At 36.2% G+C, this 12,775-nt stretch overlaps 1 protein-coding gene across 1 annotated transcript; it reads left to right on the top strand.

Annotated features, from left to right (window-relative positions):
* Positions 1 to 10,877: 10,877 nt before the first annotated feature.
* On the top strand, positions 10,878 to 11,902 carry LOC113505723 (acrosin-like). The gene is made up of 2 exons (XM_026888534.1): positions 10,878 to 11,090; positions 11,634 to 11,902. Exons 1-2 carry the CDS (start codon positions 10,878 to 10,880, stop codon positions 11,853 to 11,855), a joined length of 435 nt encoding a protein of 144 aa, XP_026744335.1. The 3' UTR covers positions 11,856 to 11,902.
* The last annotated feature ends 873 nt before the right edge of the window (positions 11,903 to 12,775 follow it).

Raw genomic sequence — 12,775 nt, 5'->3', positions numbered from 1 at the left:
TTGTGTTGTCTATTCCTAAGTTAAACTAAGTTCTCCAACAATCTCCGACAATTCATTCATTTTTGATCTTGCAGACAATTTGAGGTCTAACGGTTTTTTTTTTTATATTTGTGTCTCTGGAAGTATTTTATTTTCAATAACTAAACTGGAACGCCATGAATACAGCGTGTATTCTCGGCCAGGTAAAAGAGCGAAAGCTGACATTTTTATATTCTGTAACAGCCCTATTCAAATATAATGGTACTTAATTAGAAGAACACTCCCCCTCTTGCAAACTGCTTGCATTTAACCCCAACAGTATTTGGTTATTCGTGATGCTCCTGTTATTATTAACTATCATCATTTTTTAACCGCGGCAAAATGGTGACGTGTGGGTTAAACAATGGTGGAACTTTATTGTATTTTTCGTAAACTACTTCTCTGGTTTCGCCTGCTGTTATTTGTTTTGTGTTATAGTGGCAGTTCTTATCGGGGTTTATTATAATTGTAATTTCTTATCTTAAAAAGAAACATCTCGCTGTAAGGAATTGATTCCTAGTGTCGCGGGGGTTTCATAAACATAGTGCAACTTGAGTCAGTAATGTAACGTTTTAAAAGTGCCTGAGAAACGGCCTCTTTGAAATAAAAACTTTTGATTTTAATAGAATTGACACGCACAAAGACACCCAGACTCAGGACAAGCATTCGTGGATCACATAAATGATAGTTTTTTTTTGTCGGGATAAAATCCTAAAGGTTTCAACCCACTCTGGCTCAGGCATTTGAAGGGGCCCCGAGTGTTTTTAGTCGGTGACAATCCGACATATCCGCAAGTAAATGATTGTCCTACGCAGGAATAGGACCCGCATCACGTCGCGCACAGAGGGTTTAGCGTGGTGACCTCAACCACTCGACTATCCCTGCAGTGAACGAATCGATAAAAGATGTATCCGTATTTGACTTTACCCTCATGTATGGTCGATGATACTGATGTACGGTAAAACTCGAATGAGTTTATGTTTGTTTGCATCTTTAGTATGTTTTTTGTTAATTGTACCTTTATACAAATAAATAGAAAAAAAAAAAAATAGATTAGCTTAAGTTTTCACATCAAACATTTTTTGAAGTGAAAACTTCTTTAGCGGCGTTGTATTTTCTTGTAATGAGTAAAAACTGTTAAACTCCCGTCAGGACACGTGACCTGATCGAAAATTCGTCGACGAAAACTTCTTTAGCACAATACTGCATCGAGAGCGAAATAAAAAAGTATTGTATTCTACCACATAAATTATAGTTATTTAATATCATCATCGGCCTAGCCTTTTCCCAACTATGTTGGGGTCGGCTACCAGTCCAACCGGTGAGTACCAGTGTTTTGCAAGGAGCGAATGCCTATCTGACCTCCTCAACCCAGTTACCTGGGCAACACGACACCCCTTGGTTAGACTGGCTGTCAGACTTTTCAAGCTTCTGACTACCTGTAACGACTGTCAAAGATGTAGGAATAACAGCCGGGACCCACAATTTAACGTGCCTTCCGAAACACGGAGGAACTCGCTATGACAAAGATGGGCACCCATGTACGGACCAACCGTATAGCTTAACCTGTGATCGAATCACTTATGCGGTTATAGCACATCCACGAGCTCCTCTTTTAGTTATTTAATAGTGATAATTAAAACAATTCGTGCAAAATTATTCCCTAACCATTCCAGAATATCAAAAATGCACAACTTAATGCAAGTTTTCACTTCTGCCGTCACTCTCGGAGTGGAACCCGTAGCTTTTTTAGTTATTAATAAAAACTTCACACCAAGTCATTCTGTTTGCCTTCCACCCTGTTCTATTACAAATAAATATTGATCTGAGTAATTAACCTGACCCTTAATAACACCTGGTAAATCACATAACCTAACATTTAACACGCATTGTAAATTAAACTTTATTGTAAGGGTTTAAAGTTCATATTGATAGTAGATATGAGCACATGACCCATGTTATTTTATACGTATTGTAAATTGAACTATGTTATAAGGTGATAAAGTTGATATTTTATTATTGTTGAAGTTTGAGTGATAATTTATTATTTATTGGTGTTGTAAGGACTTGTAATATTGGTTTTGATTGGTTTGTGTAGATTTATAATTATTTCCATACTAGCTGTTGCCCGCGACTTCGTCCACGTGGTTAGAAGATTTTGAACCATTTTCGCAGCGCACGCAACGAAAGCCATCAAAGATGAATAATTTCCCCCGTTTTTTTCTACATTTTCCATTGTATCTTGGCTCCTATTAGTCGCAGCGTGATGGTATATAGCCTTTAACCTTCCTCGATGAATGGTCTATTCAACACAAAAATATTTTTTCAATTCGAACCAGTAGTTCCTGAGATTAGCGCGTTCAAACAAGGAACAAACTCTTCAGCTTTATACTAATACTAGCTGTTGCCCGCGACTTCGTCCCCGTGGGTAGAAGATATAAGTTATGATTTAGGTATACCTACCTGCCCGGTTTTTTTCACATTTTCCATTATATCTTAGCTCCTATTAGTCGCAGCGTGATGGTTTATAGCCTAAAGTCTTCCTCGATAAATGGTCTATTCAACACAAAAAGAATTTTTCAATTTGGACCAGTAGATCCTGAGATTAGCGCGTTCAAACAAACAAACAAACAAACTCTTCAGCTTTATATATTAGTATAGATTAAGTATAAGTATAGATGAGTCCCGCGCTTTTCGTATCGTTTTTCCTGTATACTAAGATTATATTTCTCTATTAGGCTTAAACCTGGAAATCCAGTTTTAAATCAATTTCTTATTAGAAAAATTCCTATCAAAATCAGTCAAGCTTTCAGAAAACCTTTCAGTCAAATCGTCTTCTTCTTTGCCTTCAAACTAATGAGTGTACCAACCATTGATGTTTATTTTTATTATTTATTGTTATCTCGCTAGTTAAACAAATGACGTTTGCTTTTTTAATAATCTTTATTTATGTTTAAGGAGTTTTTATCCACATGGAATCGTCAACTCCATTGTAATAGGCTTGTAGACCTCTTTATCAGTATCTCGGCGGTCTTCTTTAACCAAGAATTTTTCTGCTGTCAAGTTTTCTTTTTTCAGTTATAAACACAAAATATACATGCACTTTATTGTAATGTAATTTAATGAATTAATGCTGAAAGAGAGAAATAAACACTTTTGAACTCAACTGAAAACAAATTTTGTTTATATGTATAGATGAACCGGAACATTTGGTGTAAATACACAATATTCGTTTCGGAGCCACACACATGCCATTTCTTTCCAAGTCCGATGGAAAGTACAGCATGTTTGGATATAACGCATTTATACCTCTTCATCATAAATACCAACTTCTTATGCACCGATACAAAGCCACTTAATCTGTCTTCCACTTCTTTCACGTCGTCTTCCTGTATCGCTTAAATCGCAATAGGTGCCTATCCTATGCGTTAATCCTGGTTATAAACTATCCGTGTACCAACTTTCGTCCCAATCCGTTCAGTGGTTTTTGCGTGTGAAAGGAACAAACATCCATTGGATGCATATTGCATACAAACTTTCGCGAGGGATGACGACAATTTTTTGTTCGTTTTTTACTTTCATAAGCATTATAAAGGATACGTATTTTTTCCTTTGACCCGCAAATATAAATTGATTAAATTATAGTGAATAGAAAATACGCGTGACGTCACAATATGGTATACATTTTACGATATCTTTACGTCACAAGCTCCCTGTTGACCAATTGTTACATCTCCTGAACTTTAAAGCAGTTTATCTATGTCAATGTTCATAGTTTACAAAAAAGAAAGAAATACGAGTCAAATAAGTTTTAATTATCTAACTGAGGTACAAAATAGTTTTATTTTATACCCAGTTGTTTACCCTAAATTAGTAGGATTTCGCGTTTATAATCTAAAAATGTTCGTCTCAAAATTAAACTTACCGGGAGCAGGGGCAGGTGCCGTCGGTGCCAGCAAATGATTGTAACTTCTTAGGAGACACGCCACAGACTCCAAAGAATACATCGGCATTCCCGCTTCCATTGTCAAAACTTTTTTACTGGCACTTTAGCTTTGCATAATGTTCATACAGCCAAACACTTTTTTTTTCACAGTTTCGTGAAGGTTTCACAAGAAACTTCCTATTATGACGTTTCACTGGCTTGCTTTAAGTTTTCATGATGTCTTTCGCCTTAAACACTTTTTTTATATTTTTTTATTGGTCCACTATTATCATAACTTTAAATTATTTTCTTTGCCTGTACACTTTTTTTGTTGGTCCACTTTCACAGAATACCTTAGTATTGCCTATAATCTCGTCTTTTATATTTATTTTTATTAGTCCATTTAAAATAATAACTTCGAATTATTTGCTGTGTTTCTAAAAAAAAAAAAGATGTCACGTAAAAGTTTTTTAACGTGAATTCTCTTGCCGCCAATACTTGTTTTTTTCTATTAGCACAGTAGGTTTATCTTTATAATTTAATATTAAATGCTTTCCTTTCTCAACACGTTTTGGTTTTTTTTTATCCGTTTGGTATTTTAACTTTGCGTGACGATTTTGCTTCTGAAAATATTATTTTTTTATTATTTTGCAGTTTTGCTGTGTACACTTTGCAATGTTTCATTTGCCTGTATGTGCCTTTTGCAACGGTAAGTATTTTGTGTTGTGCATTTAATAAGTTAAGTTAAACTTTCTTTTTTTGTCTCGTGTTGACTTTTTGTTACACGGATTGTAATGTATCTAATTCAAATATAAAAAATAATGAGTGCTTACTTTGACTTTTTACTTTTTATTGTTTGGTTAAAGTCGAAGTTAAAGTCGAAAAATAAATTCGCTTTTGAGCGAATTCAGTTTTAACACTAAATTAAACGAATAGAAATCAACTTTATGAAATCCTAAATTATGAGTTAAGTATTAAGGAAAAAGCTAAACACTAAAAGACAGTTCGGTAGAAAAGTTTGTCTTGGTATAAATAATTAAAGCTATTTAATTTATAACACTAACAGTTATAACTATTGTAACGGAAAACATTCGTTGCCTGATTTTTTTTAAATCCTGATAAGGGACACCAATTTAAAATATTACTAATTGAGTTTGTTTTTATTTAACGTGAAACCAGCCATGTTTTGATTTATTTCGGAGCCGTAGCTATAATTTTAAATATTTTTTTTTCAATTATTCAGTAATATTATGTTTAATTTAGATACCTAGGTACCCATTTTAATAATTTACAAAAAGTGGTCGAAATTTTTTAATAATTATAAACCGAATGAATTAATTATTTGACATATTTTTTTTTACTAATTTTTACTTTTTTAAACTCACCACCGGTTCAAAATCAAACAAGTCGCTCGAACAACTAAAACATTACATTACGACACAATGAAAATACCAACACTTATGTAATTTGGCGCGCTTTCTCTGATTGGCTGGTTCACTAATTGTCCGTCACCGTTCTCGCTCCTGATTGGCTGCTGGTGTAATTATCGCGTTCGTTGCTGGCTCGTGATTGGCTGGCCACGCCTGCTGTGTCCGCGTTAGAGGGCTATGCTTATGACACTGGCAGTAACGATCAACGGTGAATAAATAATGGAGAGGCATTAAGTTTTCAGGTGACTGAGAAGGTTAGTTTTCATGTCGACTTTTTATATTAATTTTGTAATTTTTTTCATAATTCCTATTCACTTTCTGTGTACTTTAATTCATTTTAAAGTAATTTAGCTAGTATAATGAATTTATAGCTGGGAATAATTTTGTGGAAGAATAAGGTTGATACCTTTGCCTGGCAATGGGATTATAATATCATAAGCTTGAAAAAATACCAGCGTTATTCTTGTGTATACATTAAAAATTACTTTTCTGGCTGTATTTAATAGAAACTGTTGCTAGAGACTTTGAGATGTCCGGTAAAATTGATGAAAAGAAGTAGTTACAAATATTGCGGTAGCACTAAATGATTAAAAACTTGGCAGAGAGAGAAAATATATATAAACATATCTTGTAAAATGTGTATTACATATAAAGTTGAGTCATTCGTTTCTGCTACGACCTGCTACGCAACGCTACGCCACGCTACGGCATGCTACGAAACCTACAAACGTAGGCATGCACACTTTAGAAGGGAATCTTTTGTTATATCTATACTCTATACGAATATATAGTTTGTTTGTTTGTTTGTTTAAACGCGCTAATCTCATGAACTACTGGTCCAAATTGAAAAATATTTTTGTGTTGAATAGACCATTCATCGAAAAAGGGTTTAGGCTATAAACCATCACGCTGCGACTAATAGGAGCGAAGATACAATGGAAAATGTGAAAAAACAGGGCAGGTATCAATCATAACTTATATCTTCTACCCACGGGGACGAAGTCGCGGGCATCAGCTAGTTACAAATATATGTTTGAAGTATAAGCCCACATGTGATATTGCATAAGAAATAACCTTTTTTTTTCTCTTTGAATAATAGAAACATGACAACAGACACGAAAAAATTGCCTTTCTCTTGATGCAATAAAATTTTATTTCGATCAAATTTTTATTTATATTGGACTGCCCTTTTGATATTTGGTGGTCGGACGGAATTTAATAAGTAACTATTCAATCAAATTGAGTTTTTTTTTGTGTTTAGGGTTTCACAAATATAAAAGTTACAAGCGCAAAGGCACCGAGACCTAGAAACCGCGTTCTTTGATCATACGCCGATACCGAACCCACTACACGCTGCGCACAGTTCCTCTTGCAATTTCTACCCTAAAATTTAAAAGATAGCCAATAAAATCCAAAATAAATATTAATACAACGAAATGAATCCGAAGTGTCGACTATAAAGAACCCGTTCAAAGCAATATGGCGTCCCGTGGCGTTATAATTGCCGCTTACGGCAACGCCACCGTACGCGTTATGAGCGCCCGGGTAACCCGGATAAAGACGGTTATGGAGACTTCTAATATCATTATTTTATATAAATTTTATCAAAAAAAGACTAATAATAAGGAAATTAATACTTGTGAAGCGGGGCTTTTACTAACATACAAATCACTTGCACCCAGACTCAGAACAAGCATTCGTGGATAACACAAATGCTTGTGCTACGCGGAGATCGAATTCACGACATGATGCGTACAGTGGGTTTGGCGTGGCTCAACCACTGGGCTATCCGTGCAGTCAAACATTTAACTATTAAAATTTTTGTAAAGACATTTGGAGGTGGATATAGCCTTCAAATTGGTATTGGCTGGTACAATTTTTTCTATTTGAGACCCTATTTTGATATTCGCAAGGTAGTTTTCTATCTGACAACAGACAGATGGTGTAAGGAAACATCGCGAGGAGACGGACAGATCCAGAGGAATATTGGAGTCTAATATCGCTAATACGTAATGGTAATAGGGATGACGACTGGGTATAAAAAGAAAAAATCTCATTAGTCCCTCAGTTAGATAATTGAAAAGTATGAGACATGGATTTTTTCCTTTTTCAGAAAAACTAGAATTGAAAAAGATTAACTGCTTTAAAGTTTAGGAGAGGGGGCTTGTGACGTAACGATAGAGTAAAATTTATACTCAATCGTGACGTCACGCGTAAGTTTCATTCACTGTAATTTGGTCAATTTATGTTTGCGGGACAAATTAAAAAATACGTATCCATTATTATACAAAAAACTACAAGACGGACACTGCAAAAAAAAATTGTCATCATCCCTATTGCAGCACCATTACTGACTCCATTTGTCATAAATTAAAAACGCTCGATTGATCGAAGATCAGATGACAGTTAGAAGTCAAGTGATATTTATAACTGCATTTTTTTTCTTAAAAATTCACCGTACTACGGAATTTAATCATTGTGTCGCGGGGGTTTTCACAAAAAGACTCTGCACAAGCATTCGTTGTCATTACGATTATGTCATAAATATATTACGACAATCATTTTTTCGTAAAAATACTAAACTTGTCCTACGATCGAACTCACGACTCGACACGGTTGTACGTTTGGCGTGGTGACCTCAACCACTCGGCAATCTTCTTTCCTTTTCTATATATAAAAATGAATTGCTGTTCGTTAGCCTCGCTAAAACTCTAGAACGGCTGAACCGATTTGGCTTATTTTAGTTTTGAAATATTCGTGAAAGTCCAGGGAAGGTTAAAACGGTGATAAAAAATTGAAATGTTGCAAAAATAATGTATTTTTGTCTGCATTGTTATCATAGACTGTTAAGCGGTACGTAATTCGCCGGGACATCTAGCCTATTAATAAAAAACAAATGTAGCAATTCATTCACCTTGTGTTCGGCGATCAAAAAGTCAGCTACGCCCTCTCCATGTCATCCCCTGTCGGGCGAAGGTTCAACATCAAAATAACCGACTAATAACTATTGAATCGAAGGTAATATAACTAGACTTCTACAGTTTGGGCGCTTGGTTTAGTAGCTTAGGAATCAAATTAAAACTTATTCGATAAATATTGGCAGTTAAGTACAAATAATGCAATGATACAATACCGTTCTTTTTGTAACAAATCCTTACAAATGACTTCAAATAAGAGTCCTGAGCCAGACTTGATGCTGTAAACTGAAGGCGGACGGAGTCGCTGGCAACAACTAGTGGGTAATGTGGGTATGTAAGGAGAAGTTTGAAAGTGGCACCGTTTACAGAGAAACTACGTAGCAATCGGCTGCCATGGTATGGGCATGTTATGCGGAGGAATGAGAATCAAGTGGTGAGGAAGGTGTTGAGTATGGATATGGATGGATATAAGGAAACGACGGATGGATTGTGTGAAAGACAATGGCTGCAAAGAGAGTTTCTTGTGAGATGACGTCAGATAGAAAGTCGTCAGACGGAGGAGGTAATACATAGGTACTTAATACATGTTTCGCCGAAACCAAATAGAATAATTGTGGTAAGAGCAGGGGTATGATAATTAACATCTGGAATTTATAGAGTTATTGCCGGTTCTTCTCCATAAGAATGACACTTTAGAATCGCGCAACTAGAGTCGTCATTGTAGCGTTTTGAAAATGCCTGAAAAACGCCTACTTGACATAAAAACTTTTGATTTAAATTTTGACGTTTTTTGACCCGAAACCAACTCGGCTCAAAGCTCAAACCAAACGCGTCAGATTACACCAACTATTAATGATCGGTGTGAGAACCTGCGCGTTGTGTCGACAATTAACCCTTTACATAAACGCCCCGTCAGGGAACATGCTGACGTGTGCCTGATATATCGTTATGCTAGCTTTAATGGTGGTAGCCAGCTTGAATACACAATAAATGAGTTTATAGATGAAACTTGGTACACAGATAGTTTATAACCGGGATTAACACATTTTTTTGTATCAAGCCCCACTGCTTTGTGTCTCAATGCTTTGACAGGTGAGGACTATTGAGGAGGCCAGATAGGCAGTCGCTCCTTGTAAAATACTGATACTTAGCTGAATCCGGTTAGACTGGAAGCCAACCCTAAAATACTTCCACGATTCTTAGTTGTGGGAAAATAGGATTGTTTTTATCCCGGTTTAATGTTGCCGTGGGATCATATTTAAAGCGGACGGGCCCGCGGGCAATGTACAGTATAAATAACAAGTTTTGGCCTTAAAAAGTAGATATTTTTACTTCGTTATCAAATCGTAATAGCTTTCCAGTCGATAGTTTTTGCTGATGTATATAATATATGTAAATCCCATCCCTTACAAATCCAAAATGATGGAACACAAAATCTATTACCAAGTTTCGTCTGAATCCGTTCAGTAGTTTTTACGTGAAAGAGGAACAAACGTCCATATTAAATACAAAACTTACGATTGATACCTACGCGCCACGGTCATATTGACCAGACCACAATGATGATTATTATTATAAGTAATTCATTGATTGAACACCTTAATTATTCCTCTTTTAAAATCAACCAAAATCTGGACAGAAAAATACAGACACAACCTCTTTCACATTTCCAAACCTCTTTAGAAAGCGTCAAATAAATAATTTTGCAATAAAAAAGCAAATGATTTTCAAAAAAGGAATTAGCTTTGTTCCAAGGCAACATCTATTTTGGGACACCACCTAACACCTTTCTAAGTCGAAATTATATTATTTTATTTTAATAGAATTCTTTGATCTTGGTTTTATATATCTAATATACTTATAGCGGCAAACCAAGTGCAAAATGAAACGATTTACGAAACTTCCCGCCGAATACTATCGTGTCGGAAGTGCTTGTAAGTTTTATAACATTCTTGACATTTTTTTTATTGCGCTAGGCTGGCTTTTCGTTACAAAATGTCTGCTTTACTACATCTAATGAATACGACTTTAGAAATACGACCACGGACTTATTTTATGATATTTTTTCGCGTTGTAGCAAATTGTCATTATTGTGTCAAAAAATCGAATACGTTTTGTCCGTCAGGCAGATTTCTAAAAATATTCGATATTTTTTTAGAAATAAACTGAAAAGCTTAAAAGCTTTCTTCTGGTTCTCCTGCACGGATACCCAAGTGCTTATAAAAAAACCTACATAACTTATTGAGAACTAGCTTTTATCGCGTTATATCGAGTTTCCAAGAGAACTCTTCAAAAGTTCGGAATAAAAACTATCCATGTTCTTTCTCAAGGTCAAGTCTATCTCTTTATCAAATTTCATTAAAATCAGTTCAGAGGTTTAGACGTGAAAGCTTAACAGACAGACAGAGTTACTTTCGCATTTATAATATTATTAGGGATAATTTCCTTTAAACCCTTTTCAACAGTTGGCCACGGCTCCAAGACCCATCTCATCAATACCAACTCGAGATTTTGTGAAGAACCTCCCGGATGCTCCGTCATCTCCAAACTAGACTCGAAGACGAAAGCTCGCCAGTACACTGAGAAATGGCGGCTACCATCGCCGTCCCGACTAGGAAAAGTCTGTCCAGTAACAGGGCGAAGGTTGTCCCTTTGCCTAGACCGACCACGGTCCTCAACTCGACGATCAACACTGCCGATAGTTGGGAACCGTATGTCGTGAAGTCAGGACTCCAGAACAGAGTTAGGCCGATGTTCAAACTCGGAGCTTGTGTTACTTTGAGGTCGTTTTCGAAGAAGGTACGTTGTGTTTTAAAGTAGCTGTTGCTAGTGGCTCCACCTGGCTGCAAAAATGGGGATAAAAACTTTTCTCGTGTTAATCCAGGTTATAAACTATAGTGTGGCCCAAAATTTCATCTAAAACCTTTGTGGTTTTTGTGTGATGGAGTTGCAAACATTGATCTATAGAAACTTTGGCTTTTATAATATAAGTAGGATAAACTGCATGTCCTTGTAGTTTTTTCGTATGGTTGATGTACAACCTGGTGTCGGAGTTATAGTCAAAATTAGGCATCTAAAATTGCTGATGTGTTCTTTGAAAAATACCGAGATAGTTGATTTGACACGTAACTCCTTTTGTTTTTTTTTTATTTTAGTTTTATTGATAGAAACAACATATTCATTTACTTTAGAAACTAGGGGTGCAACTTGGAGAAGGCTTGACAGGCTGAATTGAGAAAGACCTCCATCAATATTATCGTCAAAAGAATACATCCCATTAAACTCACCATTCTCTACGGCATCAAATCAATGTCACATACTCAACAGAGCCGTTTGTTTTAGTTTTCCACATCCCAAATGGCTAGAGCGCCTACACCGAAGTCCACTCCGCCGCCGGCTGCCCCCGCGGCCCCGGCGGCCCCGGCGCCTCCCCCGGCGAAGAAGCCCCCGGCCCCCACCAAGACCCCCGGCCAGGAACCCCAGAAGCTCTCGTCCACTGCCGGGGCTGAAGGGAAGATTATCGCCGGTCAGTCCGATCTGTTCTACTACGACCCTTATTATTAATCGGCCTGTAATTAAATATCAAGGAAGCAATATACCTATTTCTAGAAGCTTTTTGTTTTATTTTTTTTTGTAGTTTTTGCTCCTCTTTTCTTGTTGGGTACGGTTTTTGGCAAGACAACTTCCCATACCGTTTTTCCAGTGATCTTTTTGGCTAACTGACTTTCTTTCTACTTCATTTTCAAATTGAGAGCCTTCAATATCAGTTGGGTCTTGAATGTGATAGACTGTCACCTCATGAGACTGTCAATGTGATAATGTGACGCTCAATGGTATAGATTATTTATGTGCGTGTGAACTGAGGGACCACACTGGGAATTCGCGAAATAAGAATCCTAGGATTTAGTAGTAGATTTAAAACAATTGTAGAACGAACCTGGGAATTTGTAAACAAATGTATTAAAAACTACGACCCATAAAGTGAGGTCCCTCAGTTCTCACAGACGATCAGCCAGATCTCAGAAAGTGTCTTAAAAAATAGGGTTTTGTGTATTCAGACTTTTAGTAGAGAATTTTTAAAGATATTTTATAAGTAGTAGACCACAAGGGATTGAAGATAAAAAAAATATGACGACCGAACTGTGGTCCCTCAGTCCACATTAGTACGAAAAATATTTTGGTAAATATAACTGGATACAATTAATAAAACCGTTCTTTTTCTGCATGAAGATTTAGTAGAAGTCTTAAAACAATTTGTAAAAAAGAAATGAGCCCAAAATAACAAAGCACTTTGAAGATAACGATGTTTAAAACTGGTCCCTCAATCCTCACCTCCACCGACGTATGTGCGAGCGCTAGCTGCTAGACGAGAGGATTATCAGAATGTCTAGTGTACTTAACTTTTAGTAGTAAGTTCCTACTAAATAATAAGTATCTAAAACTGTGCATTCCTTATCTCTTAGCTGAGATAATACACATTTTTC

The sequence above is a fragment of the Trichoplusia ni genome, chromosome 26 (genome assembly GCF_003590095.1).
Source record: "Trichoplusia ni isolate ovarian cell line Hi5 chromosome 26, tn1, whole genome shotgun sequence".
NCBI lineage: Eukaryota > Metazoa > Arthropoda > Insecta > Lepidoptera > Noctuidae > Trichoplusia > Trichoplusia ni.
This window is presented reverse-complemented; position numbering and strand designations above follow the sequence as displayed.